The sequence below is a fragment of the Anolis sagrei genome, chromosome 3 (assembly GCF_037176765.1).
Source record: "Anolis sagrei isolate rAnoSag1 chromosome 3, rAnoSag1.mat, whole genome shotgun sequence".
Lineage (NCBI taxonomy): Eukaryota > Metazoa > Chordata > Lepidosauria > Squamata > Dactyloidae > Anolis > Anolis sagrei.
In genome coordinates this window covers 268,902,595-268,926,995 of record NC_090023.1, presented here as the reverse complement: position 1 = coordinate 268,926,995, position 24,401 = coordinate 268,902,595, and the positions used below count along the sequence as shown (strand labels likewise).

The window sequence follows — 24,401 nt, the reverse complement described above, 5'->3', positions numbered from 1 at the left end:
CAATTTTTCATCAATAAAAAAGGATTGTTTTTCCTACAGTCCAGTGTGGTGGATTTAATCTTATGGTCACATTTCCTGATCTGGGATGCAACATAGGGAAAGCAATCCTTTTATTGAAGATAAGTAAAAACAGCAAAGTAAAAATAGGTAAATCCAATTAGGTAAAACGATAAGCAGAAACAACTTAGTCCAAGGTAGAGTTCAGCAATGTCCAAAAACAAAGTCCACAGCTCTCTAACAAAATCCAAAGAACCAGGAAACGTTGATCCAAGGCATGAGCAGGTAATCACGAGAGACAAAAAACCAATCAGGAAACAAGAAATACTTAAGCATGAATCTTCCAAGCAAGGCTTCTATAAGACAAGGACAAGAATTTGGATTCTAAACTATGCTTCATCTGACTATATTTTCCATGCTTGGAACTTTTAAGCTTTTCCAAGCACTCAGAAACTGGTTTCGCTTTCCTTGGGCGGCCCTTATCTTTTTCTGTTGAAGCCTGGCAGAACGCCGAAGGGATTGCTCGGCCTGTCTGTTTTGACTAATTTCCGCCCGCCTATCTATATGCTCATAAGTTTCTGCAGGTGCCGAGTTGTTTTCAAGCCCCAAATCCTGGGAACAATTCAGGGAGTAAACTATCATCCTGATACCCTGTAGGAACATTCTCATGGGAAACTACACTTTGAACAGGTATTTCTATGTCATTCTCTGCATCAATATCACTGACCAAACCATTGCCATCTTGAACCTCATTTACATCATCCCCCACATCCTGAAACACAATCACAGGCTGAACCCCAACACCTAGTGCGTCAACAACATACAAAACACAAGACTCCAAAGGGCATCATGGAATCCTTTAATTTCTTTGAATGCTTTCTGTTTTGACCAATTGTTGTCATTGTGTACCTTCAAGTCATATGGGATATATGGTGACCCTACCATGGGGTTTTCTTGGCAAGAGTGGTTCATAATACGTTTCTCCTTTGCCTTCCTCAGAGGCTGAGACTCACTCAAGGTCATCCAATGCATTGGCATGGCTGAGCCAGGATTCAAATCCTGGTCTTCAGAGCCATAGTTTAACATTCAAACCATTACAGCTCTAAGTATTAAGCCATGTTCTTTCTTCTGTTCCTCTTTCCATTGTCTCCCTCGACAGATCACAGCAGGAGTCAAAGAATTTGGTCCTTTTTGCGGAGAAAGATCTCCAGGTCGGATCGAAACCCGGAGCAACATCGTCCATATTTTGTTCCATAGTGATAACTCCGGAGAGAATGGAGGCTGGAAACTTTCCTACACAGCTATAGGTAACTCTCATATTCTCCAATATTCCATGCTTGGAAACTAGGGGTGCATCTATGTCAGGGACCCCCAATTCAGGATCCCTGCATTGGGCCTGGTCATAGGAGGCAGTAAGACAAATACCCAGTCTCAGGAGAAGTACAAGAGCAAGGTTTATTTTTGTCATAATTATGATGAGACAGGCCAGCCGTACCAAACACGCAGGTTGGTACTTTCAACCTGACTTACATTAGGTAAGACCTTTTGGCACTGCAGCTAAAGTTAGTCTGACTTTAAACACCACACAGACTGAATAGAAATGCAATCCATTTATTGAAGATAATTAAAAAGCAGTAAAGTAAAAAAGCACTTTAAAGAAATAGGTAAATCCAATTAGGTAGGAAGATAAGCCAAAACAAAATAGTCCAAAATAGTCCATCGAAGTCCATGAAAAACAAAGGCAGAAACGTCTATAATAAAATCCAAGAAACCATGAAACATGAATCCAAGGCAATGGAATACAAAATCATAGAATCCAAGAATCCAAACCATGAAACAAAAGCATTTTAAACATACATTTTTCCCAAGCAAAACTTCCAAGAAACAGGGACGAGATCTTGACTCGATTCCAAACGATGCTTCATCTGACTACAGATCCTGTACTTGAGACTTTTATCTCCACGTTAAGCTATATCCCAAGCACTCAGAAACTGGTTTTGCTTTAGCTTTGAATCCCTTATTTTTCTTTCACTGAGCCTGGCAGAGTACCGAAGCCACTGCTCTGCTCTTCTGTTTTGACTAATCACCTCCCATCTATTTGCTCATTAATTTCTGCAGCTGGGCCAAGTGCTGAGCTGTTCTCATGCTCCAAATCATGGGAAATCTCTGGTAGCAATTCAGGGAGCACACCATCATACCCACACCCTTCAGGGACATGCTCATGAGAAACTACACTTTGAACAGGGATCTCCAGGTCATTCTCTGCATCAGTATCATTGACCAGACTATTACCTTCTTGAAACTCATTGTCATCACTCCCCACATCTAAAGCACTCTGGTCCTTAAACACAATCACAGGCTGAGCTCCAACAATGCACCGGTGAGGAAAATCATATTCTAAAACAGACATCTTTCACTACTAGGGGGAGAATTTCTTCAAGATGTTTGCTCACCTACATCACCTAGCTTGATTCCATTGGCTTGGTGATTGATGCTCTGCCTCTATACTTCTGGTATAATAGAGAATTGTTTTGCTTTTTTCCTCCCTCCTTTCTTTCTTTCCCCTGGAAAAACACAAAAGGGGACCCATGTCCACTCCTGGAGCCTCCACCCAATGGCCGAATTGACCCTTCCCAGGCAACGTATACCTTCAAGGACCAGGTGGTCATCAGCTGCAACACAGGATACAACATTCTCAAGGTAAGGCTCAGCGGGTTCAAAGAAACAATGACTAACACAGTGACAGTGGGCAAATCTGCTCTGGGTTTTAATCTGAACATTAAAGGATTTATCCAGGGTGGCCAACCTTCTTCAAAAATAGGTATAGCACCTTGGATGTCTTTAAAATTCGGACTGAAACCCAGAGCAGATCACTCTCCTAGTGTGGAAGCCACCATCCTCATTTACCTGACTGTTTACTCTACTTTATTTACTTTTATATTATTTACTAGCCACCCCCTGCCACACGTTGCTGTGGCCCACATGGGGATTCTGTGTGGAAGGTTTGGCACAGTGATCTCTGGATGTAGGTGAACTACAACTCCAAAACCAAAGGACACTGCCCACCAAACCCTTCCAAGTATTTTTTGTTGGTCATGGGAAAACTGTGTGCCACGTTTGGTTCAATTCCATCGTTGGTGGGGCGCAGAATGCTCTGTGATTGTAGGTGAACTATAAATCCCAGCAACTACAACTCCCAAATGTCAAGATTCTATTTTCCCCAAACTCCACCAGTGTTCACATTTGGGCATTTTGAGTATTCATGTAGAGTTTGGTCCAGATCCATCATTGTTTGAGTCCACAGTGATCTCTGGATGTAGGTGAACTACAACTCCAAAACCAAAGGACACTGCCCACCAAACCCTTCCAGTATTTTCTGTTGGTCATGGAAGTGCCAAGTTTGGTTCAATTCCATCATTGGTGGGGTTCAGAATGTTCTTTGAATGTAGATGAACTATAAACCCCAGAAACTACAACTCCCAAATGACAAAATCCATTTTTTTGAGTGAAGGGCATACATTGGGTTGTTGAGTGCCTAGTGTCCAAATTTGGTGTCAATTCATCCAGTGGTTTTTGAGTTCTGTTAATCCCACAAACGAACATTACATTTTTATTTATATAGATTTAGTCTATATGCTGCCTTTCTTTCAGAGCAGGAAAACAAGGTGGCTTATAACATGCATTAAACAAATATACTATATTATACAATGTAAAATAATTAAAATGTTGAAAAGCAAATAAGAACTAGACACAGGAGGAGGAAATCCATGTTCCACTTTCTACTGGGTTCTGTTTGGTATACATTTCTCTGGGTTTGCATGCCATAAATGAATAAAATAAATGAGTTTGCTGGAGACAGAGGCGGGAGAACCTAGACCAGTGGTTCTCAACCTGTGGCTCCCCAGATGTTTTTGGCCTCCAACTCCCAGAAATCCTAACAGCTGGTAAACTGGCTGGGATTTCTGGGAGTTGTAGGCCAAAACACCTGGGGACCCACAGGTTTGGAACCACTGACCTAGAGATTCGTATAGAGAACACCTCTCTAAATACGTATTTGTAGATCTTCCAATGCAATTCTATCTATCAATCTATCAATCTATCTATCAAGTTCTCAAACTGAACTTGGAAGCTGTTTGTGGAAGGCGGATCTCCAGTGTTGAATTAATTAAGTCTGACGCCACTTTAATTACTATGGATCAGAGCTAAGAAATCTTGGGAATTGTAATTTGGTGAGACGTCAGCACTCTTTGGCAAAAAAAGATGAAATACTTTGCAAAACTACAACTCCCAGAATCCATTGCATGGAGGCAAAGTAACTGAAATGAACTGCATTCATTTTTCAATGTAGATCTGTGGTTCCCAACCTTTTTTTTGACCAGGGACCACTTGATGAGGGTCCACTCTCCAACATTAGTACCAGAAGGGTTACGAATCAGTTTTTGGTCAACTTTAGGTTGGGTCTGGTTATTTGGGGTGCTTTATTTATTTATCGTGTCATCAGCAACCAGACATTTGTATTACATTTTTAACAAAAACAAACAAACAAACAGATAAGATACAGAATTTGCAAGCTTGGTATTCAATTAAATGTACTTTGACCAGTATCTGGCCACTTGGAGTGCCTCTGGTGTTGCCGCAAGAAGGTCCTCCATTGTGCATGTGGCAGGGCTCAGGGTGCATTGCAGCAGGTGGTCTGAAGTTTGCTCTTCTCCACATGAGAGAAGCCTCCTCGCAGAATTGCAAGACATCCGGGTGTCCCCTGGGCAACGTCATCTTCGTAGGCGGCTGATTCTCTCGCTCCAGAAGCGACCAGAAGCGACTTGCAACATTTGGTGTGCTGATTCAGACAATTGCATTAGATAGACTACGTCAGCTCTAGTTTCTGATACATAACATACGCCATCCAGTAGTCCACATCTGCTCACCCTCAGAAAACCATATTTAATAAGCCTTGGCACTCTCATTGCAACAGTGTAGTAAAGGTGGGGCTGTGTTCTTGCGGACTACTGATGGTCCACAGACCACAGGTAATGAACCACTAGTATATAGGATAGAGCAGGCATGGGCAAACTGTGGCCCTCCAGGAATTTTGAGCTCCGACACCCACAAATGTGAGAGGGCCGCAAAATACCTGGAGGGCCGCAGTTTGCCCATGCCTGGTATACATCAACACAACCCAAGCCATCTCTAGTTTGTGATATAGAACATATGCCATCCAGTAGTCACCATCTGCTTGCCCATAGAAAAGCCTCGGCACCATAAGAGGGTTTTGTGAGACCAGTCGCTCTCATTGCAATAGTGTAGTAACTGAGGTGGCAGACCATATTTTAGTTCTTTCGGACCACTGGTGTCCATAGATCACCGGTTGGGAACCGCTCCATCCATGTTCAACTTCTACACAAATGACCAGCCACTGCCAGAAGGGACAGAGAGTTTCATCTATGCTGATGATCGTGCCATTACCGCTCAATCAGGGAGCTTTGAGATGGTTGAACAGAAGCTCTCCAAAGCTCTAGGTGCTCTCACTGCCTATTACAGGGAAAACCAACTGATTCCTAATCCATCTAAAACACAGACATGTGCTTTTCACCTTAAGAACAGACAAGCACCCCAAGCTCTGAAGATCACCAGGGAAGGAATCCCACTGGAGCATTGCAGCGCACCCAAATACCTGCGAGTCACTCTGAACCGTTCTTTGACCTACAAGAAGCACTGCCTGAACATCAAACAAAAAGTGGGTGCTAGAAACAATATCATACAAAAGCTGACTGGCACAACCTGGGGATCACAACCAGACACAGTGAAGACATCTGCCCTTGCGCTATGCTACTCTGCTGCTGAGTATACATGCTCGGTGTGGAACACATCTCACCACACTAAAACAGTGGATGTGGCTCTTAATGAGACATGCCGCATTATCACAGGGTGTCTGCGCCCTACACCACGGGAGAAATTACACTGCTTAGCCGGTATTGCACCACCTGACATCCGCCAGGAAGTTGCAGCCAATAGTGAAAGGACCAAGGCAGAGACATCTCCAGCTCATCCCTTGTTTGGGTATCAGCCAGCACATCAACGACTTAAATCAAGAAATAGTTTTCTTAGATCTACAGAGACACTCGCTGGAACACCTAAGCAAGCAAGAGTTCAAAAGTGGCAGGCTCAAACCCAGCACCTCAATCCGTGGGTGATACCAGATGAGAGACTCCCCCCTGGGCACACAGAAGACTGGGCGACTTGGAAGGCGCTGAACAGACTGCGCTCTGGCCCCACGAGATGCAGAGCCAATCTTAAGAAATGGGGCCACAAAGTTGAATCCATGACATGCGAGTGCGGAGAAGAGCAAACCACTGACCACCTGCTGCAATGCACCCTGAGCCCTGCCACATGTACCATGGAGGACCTCCTTGCGGCAACACCAGAGGCACTCCAAGTGGCCAGATACTGGTCAAAGGACATTTAATCAGCTACCAAGTTTGCAAAAATTGTGTGTGTTTTTTTTATCTGTTTGTTTGTTTTGTTCTGTTAGAAATGTAATACAATGTTCTGGTTGCGGATGACACGATAAATAAATAAATACCGGTTGGGAACCACTGATATAGATGGGCCCTGTTGTGTGTACTTATGAACAATGGAAATGTACCTTAAATGAATTGGCGGGCATCACAAGGCAAGGGGGAGATTGGTTGCCCATTCCTGCCTTCCATTTATATTCCTTTTAATCTGCAGGACGGAGTGGAGAGCGAATCTTTCCAAATCGAGTGCATGAAGGACGGAGTGTGGAGCAACAAGGTCCCCATCTGTCAAAGTAAGGACCCATTTTGAGTTGAGAAGGAATACTCATAAGAAGTCAACAGGGGTTTCTCAAAAGCAAGTCATGCCAGATGAACCTTGACTCCTTTATTTGATAGTTACAAGCTTGGTAGATGCAGGGCATGCTGTGGATGGAGCAGATCTTGATTTCAGTAAGACCTCTGACAAAGTCCCTCATGACCTTCTCACCAAGAAGGTAGTCAAATGTGGGCTGGATAGTGGATTTGGAATGGGTTGACTGGTCCAACCCAAAGGGTGCTGCTTCCTAATGACTCTTCTTCCTTCCTTTTGGAGAGAAGTGACCAATGGGGAGCCATAAAGAAGGGTTTAGTCCTGAGCCTATTCAACATCTTTATCAATGAGTTGGACAATAGAAGGCATCTGGAGATGGGACCCAATTGGGAGGGAGAGCTAATGTCTTAGGGGACATGATCAGGATCCAAATGGACCTTCACAGATTGGAGAGATGGGCCAAAACTAACAAGATGAACATCAACAGGGAGAAATGTACAGTATGATACTTAGGCAGGAAAAAATGAAATACATAGATGTAGGATGGGAGACACTAGGCTTTGACAACATCTCATGTGAAAGAGGTCTAGATGTCAAGCTGAACATAAGTCAGCAATGGGATGTGGCAGTTTAAAAAGCCAACGTGATCCTAGGCTGCATCAAGAAGAGTCCAGTGTCCATATCAAGGGGAAGTCATAGTCCCACTCTCTTCGGCTTTGGACCTGGAATAATAATCCTGTGTCCAGTTCTGGGCAAAGTAATCCAAGTAGGAGCTGGAGAAGGTAGAAGGTGTCCAGAGAAGGGCAACCAAAATGATCAAAGTTTGGAAGGCAAGCTCTATGAGGAATGACTTAGGGAGCTGGAGATGTTCAGCCTGGAGAAGAGAAGGTTGAGAGAAGAAGACACGAGAGCCATGTTTAAATATCTGAAAGGATGCCCCATCGAAGAGCGGGCAAGCTTGTTTTCTGCTGCTCTAGAGAAATAGATTCGAATTGTAGAAAAATAGATTCCACCTAAACATAAGGAAGAACTTTCTGACATTAAGGGCTGTTTGGCAGCAGATTTTGCAACCTGGGAGTCCAGTAGAGTCTCCATCTCTGGAGGTTCTCAAACAGAGTCTATATAATGTGTTGTCAAAGGCTTTCATGGCCAGAATCATTGGGTTGCTGTGAGATTTCCAGGCTGTATGGCCATGTTCCAGAAGCATTATCTCCTAACATTTCACCCACATCTATGTCAGGCATCCTCAGAGGTTGAGGGGTTGGTTAAAAAACTCTAAAATCAGGATAGTAAATAAAAAGCAACACTAAAAAAACAGGGGAATTCCAGACAAGAACCAATCAGTGCCAATGATACCTCCCAACATAGGATTCCCCCAGGCAGCAATCAGCCAGGCTTTGAATCATAGAATCAAAGAGTTGGAAGAGACCTCATGGGCCATTCAGTCCAACCCCCTGCTAAGAAGCAGGAATATTGCATTTAAATCACCCCTGACAGATGGCCACCCAGTCTCTGTTTAAAAGCTTCCAAAGAAGGAGCCTCCACCACACTCTGGAGCAGAGAGTTCCACTGCTGAACAGCTCTCACAGTCAGGAAGTTCTTCCTTATGTTCAGATGGAATCTCCTCTCCTGTAGTTTGAAGCCATTGTTCCGCGTCCTAGTCTCCAGGGAAGCAGAAAACAAGCTTGCTCCCTCCTCCCTGTGGCTTCCTCTCACATATTTATACATGGCTATCATATCTCCTCTCAGCCTTCTCTTCTTCAGGCTAAACATAAGGAAGAACTTCCTGACATTAAGGGCTGTTTGGCAGCAGATTTTGCAGCCTGGGAGTCCAGTAGAGTCTCCTTCTCTGGAGGTTCTCAAACAGAGTCTGGATAATGTGTTGTCAAAGGCTTTCATGGCCAGAATCACTGGGTTTCTGTGAGATTTCCGGGCTGTATGGCCATGTTCCAGAAGCATTCTCTCCTGATGTTTCACCCACATCTATGTCAGGCATCCTCAGAAGTTGAGGGGTCCATTAAAAAACTCTAAAATCAGGACAATAAATAAATGGGAATTCCAGACAAGAACCAATCAGGGCCAGCTAACACCTCCCAACATAGGATTTCCCCAGGCAGCAATCGGCCAGGCTTTGAAGCTACAAGGCCATTCATTGTTAATCAAGGTAGCCAGTTGCAACATTCATACTTGCCTCAAACAGAAAAGAGTTCAATGTATTGTCATGGCTCTATAGCCCGAAAAAACCCACAAGAACCTAGAAAAGAGTTCTTTCCTCCACATTGGACATCATTCCACAGATATATAAACCCCACTTGCCTAGTTTCCAACAGACCTCACAACCTCTGGCGATGCCTGCCATAGATGTGGGTGAAACATCAGGAGAGAATGCTTTTGGAACATGGCCAAACCGCCTGGAAATCTCACAGCAACCAGAGTCTGGATAGTCATTTGTTGGGTGTGCTTTGAGCATGGCTTGCTGCATAGCAGAAGGGGGTTGGAATGGATAGCACCTTTTTCACATTCAGATTTCCTTCTCCGGACTCTGTACCGGATTGTTTCCATCCGTGCCTCGAGGCCGTTACTGGATGGCTGCGTGCCAGCAGGTTGAGGGTGAATCCAGCAAAGACGGAGATCCTATGGCTGGGTGGACCGGGCAGTGGGGACATCCATCTGCCCACTCTGGATGGCAAGGCGCTACGCCCGTCATCATTGGTAAAGAGTCTGGGAGTCCTTTTGGCCCCTCTGCTGACGATGGAGGCCCAGGTCTCCGCTGTGAGCAGAACCGCCTTCTTTCACCTGCGGCAGGCTAGACGGCTGGCCCCCTCCCTGTCCAGGGACGACAGAGGTACGGTGATCCAGGCCACGGTCATCTCAAGACTGGACTACTGTAATGCCCTCTACATTGGCCTCCCTCTGTCGGTGATCCGGAAGCTCAAGTTGGTACAAAATGCAGCTGCTTGGCTTCTTGTGGGAACTCCGATGAGATGCCACATAACGCCAATCTTACTGCAGCTGCATTGGTTACCAATTGAGCATCGGATCACTTTCAAAGGGATGGTACTCACCTTGAAGGCCTTGCATGGTCTGGGGCCAATGTATCTGAGGGACCGCCTCACCCCCTACGAACCCCAGAGATCCCTCCGTTCTGAAGACCAAGATCTATTGGAAATTCCCAGTGACAAGACCTTGCGTCTAACAGCAACCAGACGCAGAGCCTTCACAGCAGTGGCACCATCACTCTGGAATACTCTGCCACCTGAAGTCCGTGCCTTGCGGGACTTACCAGCTTTCCGCAGGGCATGTCAGACATACCTGTTTCGACAGGCTTTTCATGTTTGATATGGCTGTTTTTAAGTTGTTTTAAATTGCTTTTAAATTTTGTTAGATTTTAGCCATTCTTGTAAGCCGCTCCGAGCCCCAGGGGAGTGGCCGCATATAAGTTCGAATAATAAATATATAAATAAAATATCAATTAGTAGGACAGAGTCGATAATATATCACATTAAATGGGTGCAGGTTTCTTTTCCCTGTGGGGCTTTTCTGCAAACTTCCAAGTTGCGGGTCGTGATTCATGACTTGGCTGCCTCTCGCATGCGCTTTTGCTGCTTGACCACTAATTCCTCCTTTCTTTCTTTCTCTCTTCCTGCTTCCTTTCTTTCTGGCCTCCCTGCCTTCCTTCTCCTTCTCTATTCTGCTTTGGGAACAGTCGCTGAAAGTGAAACAACAGGCAACAGGACGGCACCGGTGGAGGATTCGAACCCGGGACCTGCTTGACCAATTGGCTGACCCCATGTGCCTTTGAGCGAGGATGTTGCCTGAGCCGCTGAGCCTTTCCACAAGGCGATGGAGAGACACTCCTCAGGCGACACATCTCCCTCTGCCATTTTTCATTGCGCCTCTGGTCTTTCCTTCCAGTTTCCACTATCGCTGTAGGCTTGGAATCAATTACCTTTTCCCTACAAAGACCTGCTCTTAATTCTGGGACTAAAAAGAAAGAAAAGCGGAAAGTCTCATTCAATGCATGGCATGGAACAACGCACAAGGAGGGGGCATTTAAACTATCTGCTGCATCGACCTGGTTTCCTCATTTGCTGCACTCCAAATCTCTCTGCTTACAAATGAAAATCATTTTTTTCCAAAGCTTGGTTGAATCTATTGCTTTCCAAAGGTTGAAATGGTTGCCCAGCTTTTCCTCTTCACTCTGCTCTGCTTATATTTTTCTTACCATGCCAAGAATCAAGGTTCAAAGGGGTCTCTTTGGGGGTCTCCCAAATTCAACATACAGGAAAGCATCCCTAGATAAATGGTAATCTATATAAATAAAAATGTCATGTTTGTTTGTGGGATTAACAGAACTCAAAAACCACCAGACGAATTGACACCAAATTTGGACACAAGACACCTAACTACCCAATGTCTGTCCTTCACTCATAAAAACACTGAAAAACACAGCAGAAGGGACTGAAAAAGCCCCCAAAAAGCTAAATGACGAAAAGGTAAATGACAATACAGAAAAAAGGGAAGAAAGAGGGAGGGAAGGAAAGAAGGAAAGGGAGAAGGAAGCATGGAAGCAAAGAGAGAAGGAAGGAAGGAAAGAGGTAGTGAAGGAAGGAAGGAGAGAAAGAGGGAGGGGAAAAAAAAGGGAAAGGAAGGAAAGTTAGAGAAGGAAAGAAGGGGAGAAGGAAAGAAAAAAGGGAAAGAAGGAAGGAAAGTGGGAGCGAAGGAAAGGGGGAAGATGTAGAGAAAGAAAGAAAGAAAGAAAGAAAGAAAGAAAGAAAGAAAGAAAGAAAGAGAGGGAAGGAAAGAGAGAAGAAAGAAAAGAGACAGCAGAAGAGAAAGAAAAAGGGGGAAGGAAGGAAAGAGATTGAGAAAGAAGGAAGAAAAGAGGTAAAGACGGGAAGGAAGGAAGGAAGGAAGGAAGGAAGGAAGGAAGGAAGGAAAGAGGGAAGGTTGGCCACAGCAAAGCATGGTGGGTACAGCTAGTCTATGTAAATAAAAATGTAATGTTCGTTTGTGGGATTAACATAACTCAAAAACCACTGGACGAATTGACACCAAATCACAAGACACCTGTCAGACCAACAAATGACCATCACTCATAAAAACACTGAAAAACACAGCAGAAGGGACTTAAAAGCAAAAAAAAAAAAAAGCTGAAAGACGCTTTTTGCATGCGCAAAAATGACTCCCCTAGCAAACGAAACACACAATAGCATATCCACACTCTCTTCCGGACTACAACTCCCAGCATCCCCTAGACCAGGCCTTTTCGGGGAGGGGGATGATCCAAATGCACTGCTTCCAAGCTCCAAGCTTTCTTCTCCTTGGATTCCTTTGAGAGCATCCCAATCCCTCAATATTTCCTATTTCCTATTCCTGGACTGCAACTCCCAGCAATCCTCCAGATAGATAGATTCGATAGAGATAGGTAGGTAGGTAGATTGATCAGGAGGACTGCTGGGAAGTGTAGTCCAGGAATAGGTAGAGAAGGAAGAAAGGGGAGAAAGAGGAAGGGAAAGAAAAGGGGGGGAGGGAAGAAGAAGAAAAGGAAGGAAGGTGAGAAGGAAAGAAAAAAGAGGACAACAAGTTAAACATGAGCCTCGTGGACAACAAGTTAAACATGAGCCAACAATGTGATGTGGCGGCAAAAAAAGCCAATGGGATTTTGGCCTGCATCAAGAGGAGCCTAGTGTCTAGATCTAGGGAAGTCATGCTCCCCATGCTCTATTCTGCTTTGGTTAGACCACACCTGGAATATTGTGTCCAATTCTGGGCACCACAATTCAAGAGAGATATTGACAAGCTGGAATGTGTCCAGAGGAGGGCGACTCAAATGATCAAGGGCCTGGAGAACAAGCCCTATGAGGAGCGGCTTAAAAAGCTGGGCACGTTTAGCCTGAAGAAGAGAAGGCTGAGATGAGATATGGTAGCCATGTATAAATATGTGAGAGGAAGCCACAGGGAGGAGGGAGCAAGCTTGTTTTCTGCTTCCTTGGAGACTAGGACGCAATGGAACATTGGCTTCAAACTACAAGAGAGGAGATTCCATCTGAACATGAGGAAGAACTTCCTGGCTGTGAGAGCCGTTCAGCAGTGGAACTCTCTGCCCCGGAGTGTGGTGGAGGCTCCTTCTTTGGAAGCTTTTAAACAGAGGCTGGATGGCCATCTGTCAGGGGTGATCTGAATGCAATATTCCTGCTTCTTGGCAGAATGGGGTTGGACTGGATGGCCCATGAGGTCTCTTCCAACTCTTTGATTCTATGATTCTATGATTCTAAGAAGAGGAACTTATATAGGTATGTGATACCAAGAGGATATTGGGTAACAACCTTCCTAATTCTGAACTGTTGATATACTGCAAAGAAAGAAACTGCCTGTTGATTGTGCATTGCAATGGGAACGGCTATATCCACAACAGCAGTGAATTCAGTGGTATCTGCACCACCAAAGAGTGTGCAATTGCATGGCTGGAATCCTGTCAGTTAACATGTAAGTACATCCTTGTGTCAACAAGACCAGTTCCCATGGTTTCATTCATCCACTCCAAACAAAACATGGCCGCTGCTATGGCATTATGGTTTTCTTGAGCCACAAGTTCTTTATTTCAATAGGGTTTAGTACTTACTTACTTACTTACTTACTTAGGCGATCCCTCGTTGGACGAGTAAGATGGTCTTCCATGATGGGTTTCCTTGTGGGTCCGTAGGTGGCTGTGGAGCCCTATTCTTGCTCTGCATCTTCTTCCGCAGTGAGGGCATTGGTTTCCAGGTGGAAGGCGGTCCCGGTCGGGGTTGGCTTGACGCGCCTTCCTCCTGGCACGTTTCTCTCTTTCACCCTCCACTCGTGCCTCCTCGAATTCTGCAGCACTGCTGGTCACAGCTGACCTCCAGCTGGAGCGCTCAAGGGCCAGGGCTTCCCAGTTCTCAGTGTCTATGCCAGAGTTTTTAAGGTTGGCTTTGAGCCCATCTTTAAATCTCTTTTCCTGTCCACCAACATTCCATTTTCCGTTCTTGAGTTCGGAGTAGAGCAACTGCTTTGGGAGACAGTGGTCAGGCATCTGGACAACGTGGCCTGTCCAGCGGAGTTGATGTTGGAGGACCATCGCTTCAATGCTGGTGGTCTTTGCTTCTTCCAGCACACTGACGTTTGTCCGCTTGTCTTCCCAGGAGATTTGCAGGATTTTCCGGAGGCAGCGCTGATGGAATCATTCCAGGAGCTGCATGTGACGTCTGTAGACAGTCCACGTCTCACAGGCATATAGCAGAGTTGGGAGGACAATAGCTCTATAAACAAGCACCTTAGTATCCCTACGGATGTCCCGGTCCTCAAACACTCTCTGCTTCATTCGGGAAAATGCTGCGCTCGCAGAGCTCAGGCGGTGTTGTATTTCGGCGTCGATGTTGACTTTGGTGGAGAGGTGGCTGCCAAGGTAGCGGAAATGGTCGACATTTTCTAATGTTACACCATTACGCTGTATCTCTGGCATTGGGGAGGGGATGGCTGGTGACTGCTGGAACAGCACTTTGGTTTTCTCAATGTTCAGTGACAGGCCAAGCTTTGTGTATGCTTCTGCAAAGGTGTTGAGAGTGGCTTGTAGATCTTCTTCTGTATGCGCACAGATGACATTGTCATCAGCATACTGGAGTTCTATAACAGATGTTGTTGTGACCTTGGTTTTGGCTTTCAGTCTGCTGAGGTTAAACAGCTTGCCATCTGTCTGATAGATGATTTCCACTCCGGTGGGAAGCTTCCCATCAACAAGGTGAAGTATCATAGCGATGAAGATGGAGAATAAAGTTGGGGCAATAACACATCCCTGTTTGACACCCGATTCCACCTTAAATGGGTCACTTTGGGAGCCATTGCTGTCCAAGACTGTTGCCATCATGTCATCGTGGAGGAATAGGGTTTAGTATCAATCTGCTGTATGTGAAGTCTGGGGGTGCTTCCAGAAAGCACTAAATCATAGGTTTTAAACAGGGGCAAAAAATCCCAGGACCTTATATGGGAGATCACTAAAGCATTCCAGGTGCTAGAGCAGTGGTTCTCAACCTTCCTAATGCCGCGACCCCTTAGTACAGGTCCTCATGTTGTGGTGACCCCCAACCACAATATTATTTTCGTCGCTACTTCACAACTGTAATTTTGCTACTGTTATGAATGGTAATCTAAATATCTGATATGCAGGATGTATTTTCAGTCACTGGACCAAATTTGGCACAAATACCCGATACGCCCAAATTTGAATACTGGTGGGGTTGGGGGTGATTGATTTTGTCATTTGGTAATGCTGGAGTTGCTGGGATTTATAGTTCACCTAAAATCAAAGAGCCTTCTGAACACCGCCAATGATGGAATTGAATCAAACATGGCACACGGAATTCCCATGACCAAGAGAAAATACTGGGAAGGTCTGGTGAACATTGACCTTGAGTTTTTGGAGTTGTAGTTCACCTACATCCAGAGAACACTGTGGACTCAAGCAATGATGGATCTGGACCAAACTTGGCACAAATACTCAATATGCCCAAATGTGAACACTGCTGGAGTTTGGGGATCATAGACTTTAACTTTTGGGAGTTGTAGTTGCTGGGATTTATAGTTCACCTACAATCAAAGAGCATTCTGAACTCCACCAATGATGGAATTGAACCAAACTTGGCACACAGAACTGCCACGACCAAGAGAAAATACTGGAAGGGTTTGGTGGGCATTGACCTTTTAATTTTGGAGTTGTAGTTCATCTACATCCAGAGACAACTGTGGACTCAATGAAGGATCTGAACCAAACTTGGCACGGATACTCAATATGCCCAAATGTGAACACTGGTAGAGTTTGGAGAAAATAGGCCTTGCCATTTGGGAGTTGTAATTGTTGGGATTTATAGTTCACCCACAATAAAAAAGCATTCTGAACCCCACCAATGATAGAATTGGACCAAACTTTCCACACAGAACCCTCATGACCAACAGAAAATACTATGCTTTCTGATGGTCTTTGGCGACCCCTCTGACACCCCCTCGCGACCCCCATGGGGGTCCCGATCCCCAGGTTGAGAAACACTGTGCTAGAGGTTCTGTTTCAGAAGAAGGAACTGGCAAAACCACTTCTGAGTCTTTGTTGCCAAGGAAAACCCTATGAAATTCATTGCGTTGCCATGCATCAAAAGACATGTTGTCAAAGGCTTTCATGGCCAGAATCACTGGGTTGCTGTGAGTTTTTTGTGCTGTGTGGTCATGTTCCAGCAGCATTCTCTCCTGATGTTTCACCTGCATCTGTGAGTAATGGCATCTTCAGAAGTTCTGTTGGCAGTGAAGCAAGTGGAGTGTCCAGGGTGGGAGAATGAGCCCTTGTCTGTTTGAAACAAGTGTAAATGTTGCAATATAACAACAACAATAACAACAACAACACTCAGGGCGGATTACAGTACACATATGTGGCAAACATTCATACTGTTTGAACAGACAGGACAGAAAAAACAGAAAGGAGATATGTTGTGTCCACATCTAGCTTTCAGCACCTTTTGGAGGTTGTGCTCAAATCCAGCCACAGGGGGGTGCTGTCACTCCATCCTCTATGACGAAAAGCCATCTGGACTTCCTCCTTCCTTTTCATCAAAAGTAATTTCTGGTCTTTTTCTTTTTATGGTGTCGTACAATACCTCCCCCGCTTTCTAGTGGTACCTAATTTCTCTACTTACAGCTCTAAGCTATTTTTAAACTGCTTAGGTAAACAGTGAGCTGGACTGACAGTCAGGTGCTCACCCCGACCCAGGCTTTGAACTGGCAACCTTTCGGTTGGTAGATCTTATTGCTGTAAAGCTTGAATAGCATTGAGTAGCCTTGAAGCTACAAAGTCAATCAGTGAAGGTATCTGCATAGAGGTAGCCTGGGCTTTGTTGCCTGGAGGCATCCATTACTTTGGAGGTGTTAACTGGCACTTGATTGTTTGTTGTCTGGATTCCCCTGTTTCAGAGTAGGGTTCCTTATTTGCTGCCTTTATTCTGGTGTTTTTTTAAATACTGGTAACCAGATTTTGTTCATTTTCATATTTTCCTCCTTTCTGTTGAAATTGTCCATGTGCTTGTGGATTTCAGTGGCTTCTCTGTGTAGCCTGACATGATGGCTGTCAGAGTGGTCCAACATCTATGTTTTCTCAAATAATATTCTGCAGTGCAGGCAAAACGTCAGGAGAGAATGCTACTAGAACATGGCCAAATGACCCATCAAAAAAATGACTTGAAGGAACCCATGCAGAGACAAGGTAGAAAGCAGTAGGAAAAGAGAAAGGCCACATGTCAAGTGGATAGACTTAGTTAAATAGACACATCCCTAAGCAAGCAAGACCTGAGCAGGGCTGTTGAGCACAGGATGCCTCTTATTCAAAGATAAAGATTTTCCCCTGACATTAAGTCCAGTCATGTCCAACTCTGGACATGACTGTCCAACTCTGTCCAACTCTCCATTTCTAAACGGAAGAACTGACGTTGTCCATAGACATCTCCAATGTCATGTGGCCAGCATGGAACGCTGTTATCTTTCCACTGGAGTGGTACCTATTGATCTATTCACATTTGCATGTTTTCAAACTGCTAGGTTGGCAGAAGCTGGGGCTGACAGCGGGAGCTCACCCCACTCCCCGGATTCAAACCTGCAACCTTTTGGTCAACAAGTTTAGGAGCTCAGCAGTTTAACCCACTGCACAACCGGGGCTCCTCTTATTCACAGGGCTGCCATAAGTTGACTTAATGGCAGTAACAACAACAAGAAAGGATTGTACTTGTGGAACTCTGTTTATATAGCCATGAGTGTGCTGGTACGGCTGTACCAGGAGCTCCAACTTTATTTGCTTTGTATTAAATGTTTGCTTGCAGTCCAGGGTTTCAGGGACTCTGCAGATAGGTGGCTTCCTTTGGCTGCAGTGATAGGGCAAGTCACCTGTCCATCATCGTTAAGTTTTGGTCCCGCCCCTTGCTCAGGGCAATTGGGAAGGGAAGGGAGCCATTTTTTAATTAGTTAGTTTTTTTAGTTAGTCTCAGCAAGGACCACCTGCTGCAATGCACCCTGAGCCCTGCCACATGCACAATGGAGGACCTTGCGGCAGCACCAGAGGCACTCCAAGTGGCCAGATACTGGTCAAAGGACGTTTAACCAACTACCAAGTTTGCAAAATCTGTGTTTTTTTTTCTTTTTCTTTTTAATCTTTGTGTTTGTTTTGTTCTGTTAGAATTGTAACACAATGGTATGGTTGCTGATGACACGATAGATAGATAAATAAATAAGCAAGGAAAGCCAATGTACAGGACGTGTGCAAGCTTCCCCTGTACAAAACCCCTAAGAATTTCCAGGGGAGAACAGTTTTAAGAGGCTCCAAAGAATTTCCAGGGAAGTATCCCCAAAGCTTTGAAGACTTTCCGGGGGAGAACAGCCCTAAAGATCAAAGAACTCCAGCTGAAGAGACTACAGGCCTTGCTGGTAGGTCCACTCGGTGCTTTGAGACGCAGTTCAACCCGGTAGTGGTGCCCACATCAGTTAGGTTTAAGTTCACAGTCAGCCTGGGAGAAGTTAAAAAGGGGATTATTAGGCCTGGGTAACAACGCAAAAATTTGTTTCTAAAATCGTTTTGTAATTGGTGTTTTTTTTTTGTTTCGATATTTAAAATAATTACAAAATTTTCCAAAAAAAAAGTTCGGTATTTACGAAATTTCGTAAATATTTACAAAACATTTTGTAAAGATGGCGCCCTTTTTTTTCAATATTTTTAAAATATTTTTTAAATTTAATTATTAATTTAGTAGAATAGGGAGGAGAAATTAAAATTATTATTAAGGAGGGAAGGTAGGCACTCACTCTGGCGGGCCCTCTAATCAAGGTGGTCAGTTGAAACATTCACACCTCGCTCCAGCAGACAAGAGTCCTTTGTCCCACCCTGGTCATTATTCCACATAAATATAAACCCTTTTTCCTACTTCCAACAGACCTCACTTCCTCTGAGGATGCTTGCCATAGATGCAGGCAAAACGTCAGGAGAGAATGCCTCGCTGGCCCCTCTCGCTCGCCGCTCGCTCGCCCCTCTCGCTCGCCCCGCTCGCTCGCCGCTCGCTCGCCCCTCTCGCTCGCCATACATGCAGGCGAAAAGTCAGGAGAAAATGCCTCTAGGCCATGGCCATATGGCCTGAAAAAACCTACAACAACCCAATCAGGGACATCACCTCTCAACAAAAGATTGCTCCAGGCACTGCCAGGCCATCAAATGCTAATCAAGGTGGTCAGTTGAAACATTCACACCTCGCTCCAGCAGACAAGAGTCCTTTGTCCCACCCTGGTCATTATTCCACATAAATATAAACCCTTATAAATATAGACCTCACTACCTCTGAGGATGCTTGCCATAGATGCAGGCAAAACGTCAGGAGAGAATGCCTCGCTCGCCCCTCTCGCTCGCCCCTCTCGCTCGCCATAGATGCAGGCGAAAAGTCAGGAGAAAATGCCTCTAGGCCATGGCCATATAGCCTGAAAAAACCTACAACTCAGAGAGGAGAGCTCCTAACAAGCATCGGCAGGCGGCCATCTTACGTATTTCCGAAATGGACGGAAATACAAAATTTTTTGGCGCCTGCCATTTCAATATTTAAAAACACTTCCAGGTTAAAAAAAAGTTTTGTAATCGTTTTGTAATTCAAAAAATAACAAATTTTTTAACGAATTACGAATTAACGAAACGAATTGACCAGCCCTAGGGATTATCCTTTAAAGTAAAGAAGAAGTTATTGAAGACAGTTGCCTGTCCTTCGTGGGCAAGTTTAGAAAATCACCAGTTGCATAAAGCCTGGAAGCATTTGTTTAGCTTTATTGAAGATAAGAGAAGTTTCTGTTTGATTGTTCATTAATAAAAGATTTTGTTATATTTCACAAGCCATCTAAAAGTCATATGTGGTGGAAAACCTCTGAGAACTTCTCCTTGGGCCCCCTGGCTTCCCGCTGGGCAAAGGTTGCACGTCCTGTTTTAAAGACAATTCTTTACAGTCCCGCACACGACGGAACAATGAGCCAAACCAAACCATTGTGCAATGACCAAAAAAAGTTCACCTTAGAGGTGTACTTTTTCTTACTTACTTAGGCGATCCCTCGTTGGACGAGTAAGATGGTCTTCCATTATGGATTTCCTTGTGGGTCCGTATGTGGCTGTGGAGCCCTATTCTTGCTCTGCATCTTCTTCCGCAGTGAGGGCATTGGGTTCCAGGTGGAAGGCGGTCCCGGTCGGGGTTGGCTTGATGCGCTTTCCTCCTGGCACGTTTCTCTCTTTCACCCTCCACTCGTGCCTCCTCGAATTCTGCAGCACTGCTGGTCACAGCTGACCTCCAGCTGGAGCGCTCAAGGGCCAGGGCTAACCAGTTATCAGTGTCTATGCCAGAGATGTTAAGGTTGGCTTTGAGCCCATCTTTAAATCTCTTTTCCTGCCCACCAACATTCCGTTTTCCGTTCTTAAGTTCGGAGTAGAGCAACTGCTTTGGGAGACGGTGGTCAGGCATCCGGACAACGTGGCCGGCCCAGCGGAGTTGATGTTGGAGGACCATCGCTTCAATGCTGGTGGTCTTTGCTTCTTCCAGCACACTGACGTTTGTCCGCTTGTCTTCCCAGGAGATTTGCAGGATTTTCCGGAGGCAGCGCTGATGGAAACGTTCCAGGAGCTGCATGTGACGTCTGTAGACAGTCCACGTCTCACAGGCATAGAGCAGGGTTGGGAGGACAATAGCTTTATGAACAAGCACCTTGGTCTCCCTACGGATGTCCCGGTCCTCAAACACTCTCTGCTTCATTCTGGAAAATGCTGCACTTGCAGAGCTCAGGCGGTGTTGTATTTCAGCGTCGATGTTGACTTTGGTGGAGAGGTGGCTGCCAAGGTAGCGGAAATGGTCCACATTTTCTAATGTTACGCCATTAAGCTGTATTACTGGCATTGGAGAGGGATGGGCTGGTGACTGCTGGAACAGCACCTTGGTTTTCTCAATGTTCAGTGACAGGCCGAGCTTCTCATATGCTTCTGCGAAGGTGTTTAGAGTGGCTTGTAGATCTTCTTCTGAATGCGCACAGACGACATTGTCATCAGCATACTGGAGTTCTATAACAGCTGTTGTTGTAACCTTGGTTTTGGCTTTCAGTCTGCTGAGGTTGAATAGCTTGCCATCTGTCCGATAGATTATTTCCACTCCGGTGGGAAGCCTCCCGTCAACAAGGTGAAGTATCATAGCGATGAAGATGGAGAATAGAGTTGGGGCAATAACACATCCCTTAGAGGTGTAAGTGAACATGCTCTGGAGTAGGCACTAAAAAGATGCTGCAGTCGTTGGACTTCCTACTCAACCACCAGGCCCCATTGCTTTGGCACGGTGGTACAGTTTGAAAGCATCGGTCCTGGCACAAATGCCTGCCATCTGCTTTGACTCAAATGTGGGGTGGATTCCCCAACGAGCCTCAAGACGCCTGCAAGCTGCACTTGTGGCTCCATCCTTCAGGGTTTTCCACTCGACGGCATCTGGAGGCGGAGGAGGAGGAGGAGACACGGCACTTGCACCATCTGCTTGGCCCACTCTGCAAAACTGTCGCCTCTCTTTCGACGCAGATCCTTCGCTGGGGACTCCTTGGACGGCTAGAAACAAGCCCTCCTCCTTCCCAGGCTCCGTGACACATCGTAGCCCATCTGTTCCTCTTGGCTGAATGATGATAAAGACAGCCTCTTCGTGTCGAAAATGGAAGAGGTGCCGAGATTACTCAAAAGCGGGGATTGTGCGCTAAAAATTAACAGTTTGGTCATATTAGCAGGACGTGGGATGTGTTCCTGGGGTGGATGGGAGCCATTCTTGGCTTGCTTCCCAAGTTTTTGCTGTTTCCATGGCTGCCCATAACTGCCGGTTTACATGCTGGAGGTTGTGGTGCGTAATCTAAGCGTTCCACGTGCATCTACACTGCACTTTGGCCATCTCTTTCATAGCATTCAGCCATGGCAAAAAGGGATGCCATGCTGTATTCCTTTTCATAGAGTCATGGAATCATTGGAAGAGACAACAAGGATTATTCTGCCAGGCAGGAATACAGAATTAAATCCTCCCTGACAGATGGCCATCCAGCCTCTGCTTGTTGTTGTTCATTCGTTGAGTCATCTCCGACTCTTCGTGACCTCATGGACCAGCCCATGCCAGAGCTCCCTGTCAGCTGTCACCACCCCCAGCTCCTTCAAGGTCAGTCCAGTCACTTCAAGGATGCCATCCACCCACCTTGCCCTTGGTCGGCCCCTCTTCCTTTTACCTTCCACTTTCCCCAGCATCATTGTCTTCTCTAAGCTTTGCTGTCTCCTCGTGATGTGGCCAAAGTACTTCAACTTTGTCTCTAGTATCATAGAATCATAGAATCAAAGAGTTGGAAGAGACCTCCTGGGCCATCCAGTCCCACCCCATTCTGCCAAGAAGCAGGAATATTGCATTCAAATCACCCCTGACAGATGGCCGTCCAGCCTCTGATTAAAAGCTTCCAAAGATGGAGCCTCCACCACACTCCAGGGCAGAAGGTTCTCACAGTCAGGAAGTTCTTCCTCATGTTCAGATGGAATCTCCTTTCTTGTAGTTTGAAGCCATTTTTCCATTGCGTCCTAGTCTCCAGGGAAGCAGAAAACAAGCTTGCTCCCTCCTCCCTGTGGCTTCCTCTCACATATTTATACATGGCTATCATATCTCCTCTCAGCCTTCTCTTCTTCAGGCTATACATGCCCAGCTCCTTAAGCTGCTCCTCATAGGGCTTGTTCTCCAGACCCTTGATCATTTTAGTCGCCCTCCTCTGGACACATTCCAGCTTGTCAATATCTCTCTTGAATTGTGGTGCCCAGAATTGGACACAATATTCCAGATGTGGTCTCACCAAAGCAGAATAGAGCATGGGGAGCATTACTTCTGTAGATCTAGACACTAGGCTCCTATTGATGCAGGTCAAAATCCCATTGGCTTTTTTTTTGCCGCCACATCACATTGTTGGCTCATGTTTAACTTGTTGTCCACGAGGACTCCAAGATCTTTTTCACACGTCCTGCTCTCCAGCCAGGCATCGTCCCCCATTCTGTCTTCTTGCATTTTGTTTTTTCTGCCTAAGTGGAGTATCTTGCATTTGTCCCCGTTGAACTTCATTTTGTTAGTTTTGGCCCTTCATCTCTCTAATCTGTCAAGATCGTTTTGAGTCCTGCTCCTGTCCTCTGGAGTCTTGGCTCTCCCTCCCAATTTGGTGTCGTCTGCAAACTTGATGATCATGCCTTCTAGCCCTTCATCTAAGTCATTAATCAAGATGGTGAACAGGACCGGGCCCAGGACGGAACCGTGCAGCACTCCACTTGTCACTTCTTTCCAGGATGAGGAGGAAGCATTGGTAGAGACAACAAGGACCATCCAGTATAGCATCATTCTGCCAGGCAGGAATACAGAATTAAGTCCCTCCTGACAGATGGCCATTTAGCCTCTGAGTCCCAAAAAGTCTATTTTTCGAGGCTCTACACAAACATTCGCCTTTGAAAAGGCAACAAACGCTTATCAGGGGAAACAGCCTATTCACAAACTGTTCTCTTTTGCGCAAGGGGAATTTCTCTTTACTCCTGGATATCCATGTGGCCAAGTAAGCTGGACTTTCCTGTCATTTCCCAGCATTCTCTAGTCATTATTTGCTCTTCCGCAGCTGTGTTTCCCTAAGAGGAAAGACAAGGCCGAAACAGCTGGCATTTTGTTAATGACTCACACAGGCATAACGTTCACCTTCATTTCAAAATAGCAGGAGCAGGATGGCACACCAGGTGTCGGTGAACATGTGGAAGTGCTTTTGCGTCCCAACATTGCATGCCATAGTTCATTTCACATCCGATTCTCAGTGACCAAATTAACAAAGGACGTAGTTGTTCTTTGCAGTCAAGTTGGCTTTGACTTATGGTGATGCAATGAATGAGGATGCATCTACACTTGTTTACTAGGGCTGGGCGGTTTCGTTTCGTTAATTCGTAATTCTTTAATAATTCGTTAATTTTTTCAATTACAAAACGATAACGAACCATTCTGGAGCAATTAAAAAAAAACGAATTTTTAAACACGTTTTGTAAATGCTTCGTATTTCGTTATTGTATTCGTTTCGTTATTGTTCTGAGGTTGTTTCGTTATTATTTCCACATGTCTGGGGCAAGTTTTTTGTTTAATTAGTGAAAAAAAATTATAATATCACACCAACAGTCAACAACAGAGGGAGAGGGAAGCTTCAGAAGTTTTTGGAGGTTTTTAGCGTATTTCGCGGTCGCGTCCGCCATTAACGAATCGATTTGTTATTGTTTCGGAAATCGATTCGTTAATGTTTTGTAATTTTTTTCACATTTACGAAATTTCGTAAATATCGAACTTTTTAAATAACGAAACGCAAAAACCCCCAAAAAACGAATCAATTTTAGAAACAAATTTTTCCGTTGTTACCCAGGCCTAGTGTTTATAAAATCATTGTCCTCCCAACCCTGTTATACAGTGTTTCTCAGCCTGGGGGTCGGGACCCTTGAGGGGGTTGTG

The 24,401-nt window shown here is 45.2% G+C and overlaps 1 protein-coding gene across 3 annotated transcripts in view; it reads left to right on the top strand.

Moving 5' to 3' along the window:
* The window catches only part of MASP1 (MBL associated serine protease 1), a 155,428-nt gene that overhangs the window by 87,015 nt on the left and 44,012 nt on the right, over positions 1-24,401 (top strand). For 2 of the 3 annotated variants that reach the window (XM_060767277.2, XM_060767275.2), the window contains exons 6-8: positions 1,157-1,304; positions 2,579-2,697; positions 6,727-6,805. In XM_060767277.2, the coding sequence (XP_060623260.2) occupies positions 1,157-1,304; positions 2,579-2,697; positions 6,727-6,805 (346 nt within the window). Of the gene's footprint in view, positions 1-1,156; positions 1,305-2,578; positions 2,698-6,726; positions 6,806-10,528; positions 10,963-24,401 lie in introns of those variants that run through there. The other variant, XM_067466125.1, reaches the window with a different exon arrangement.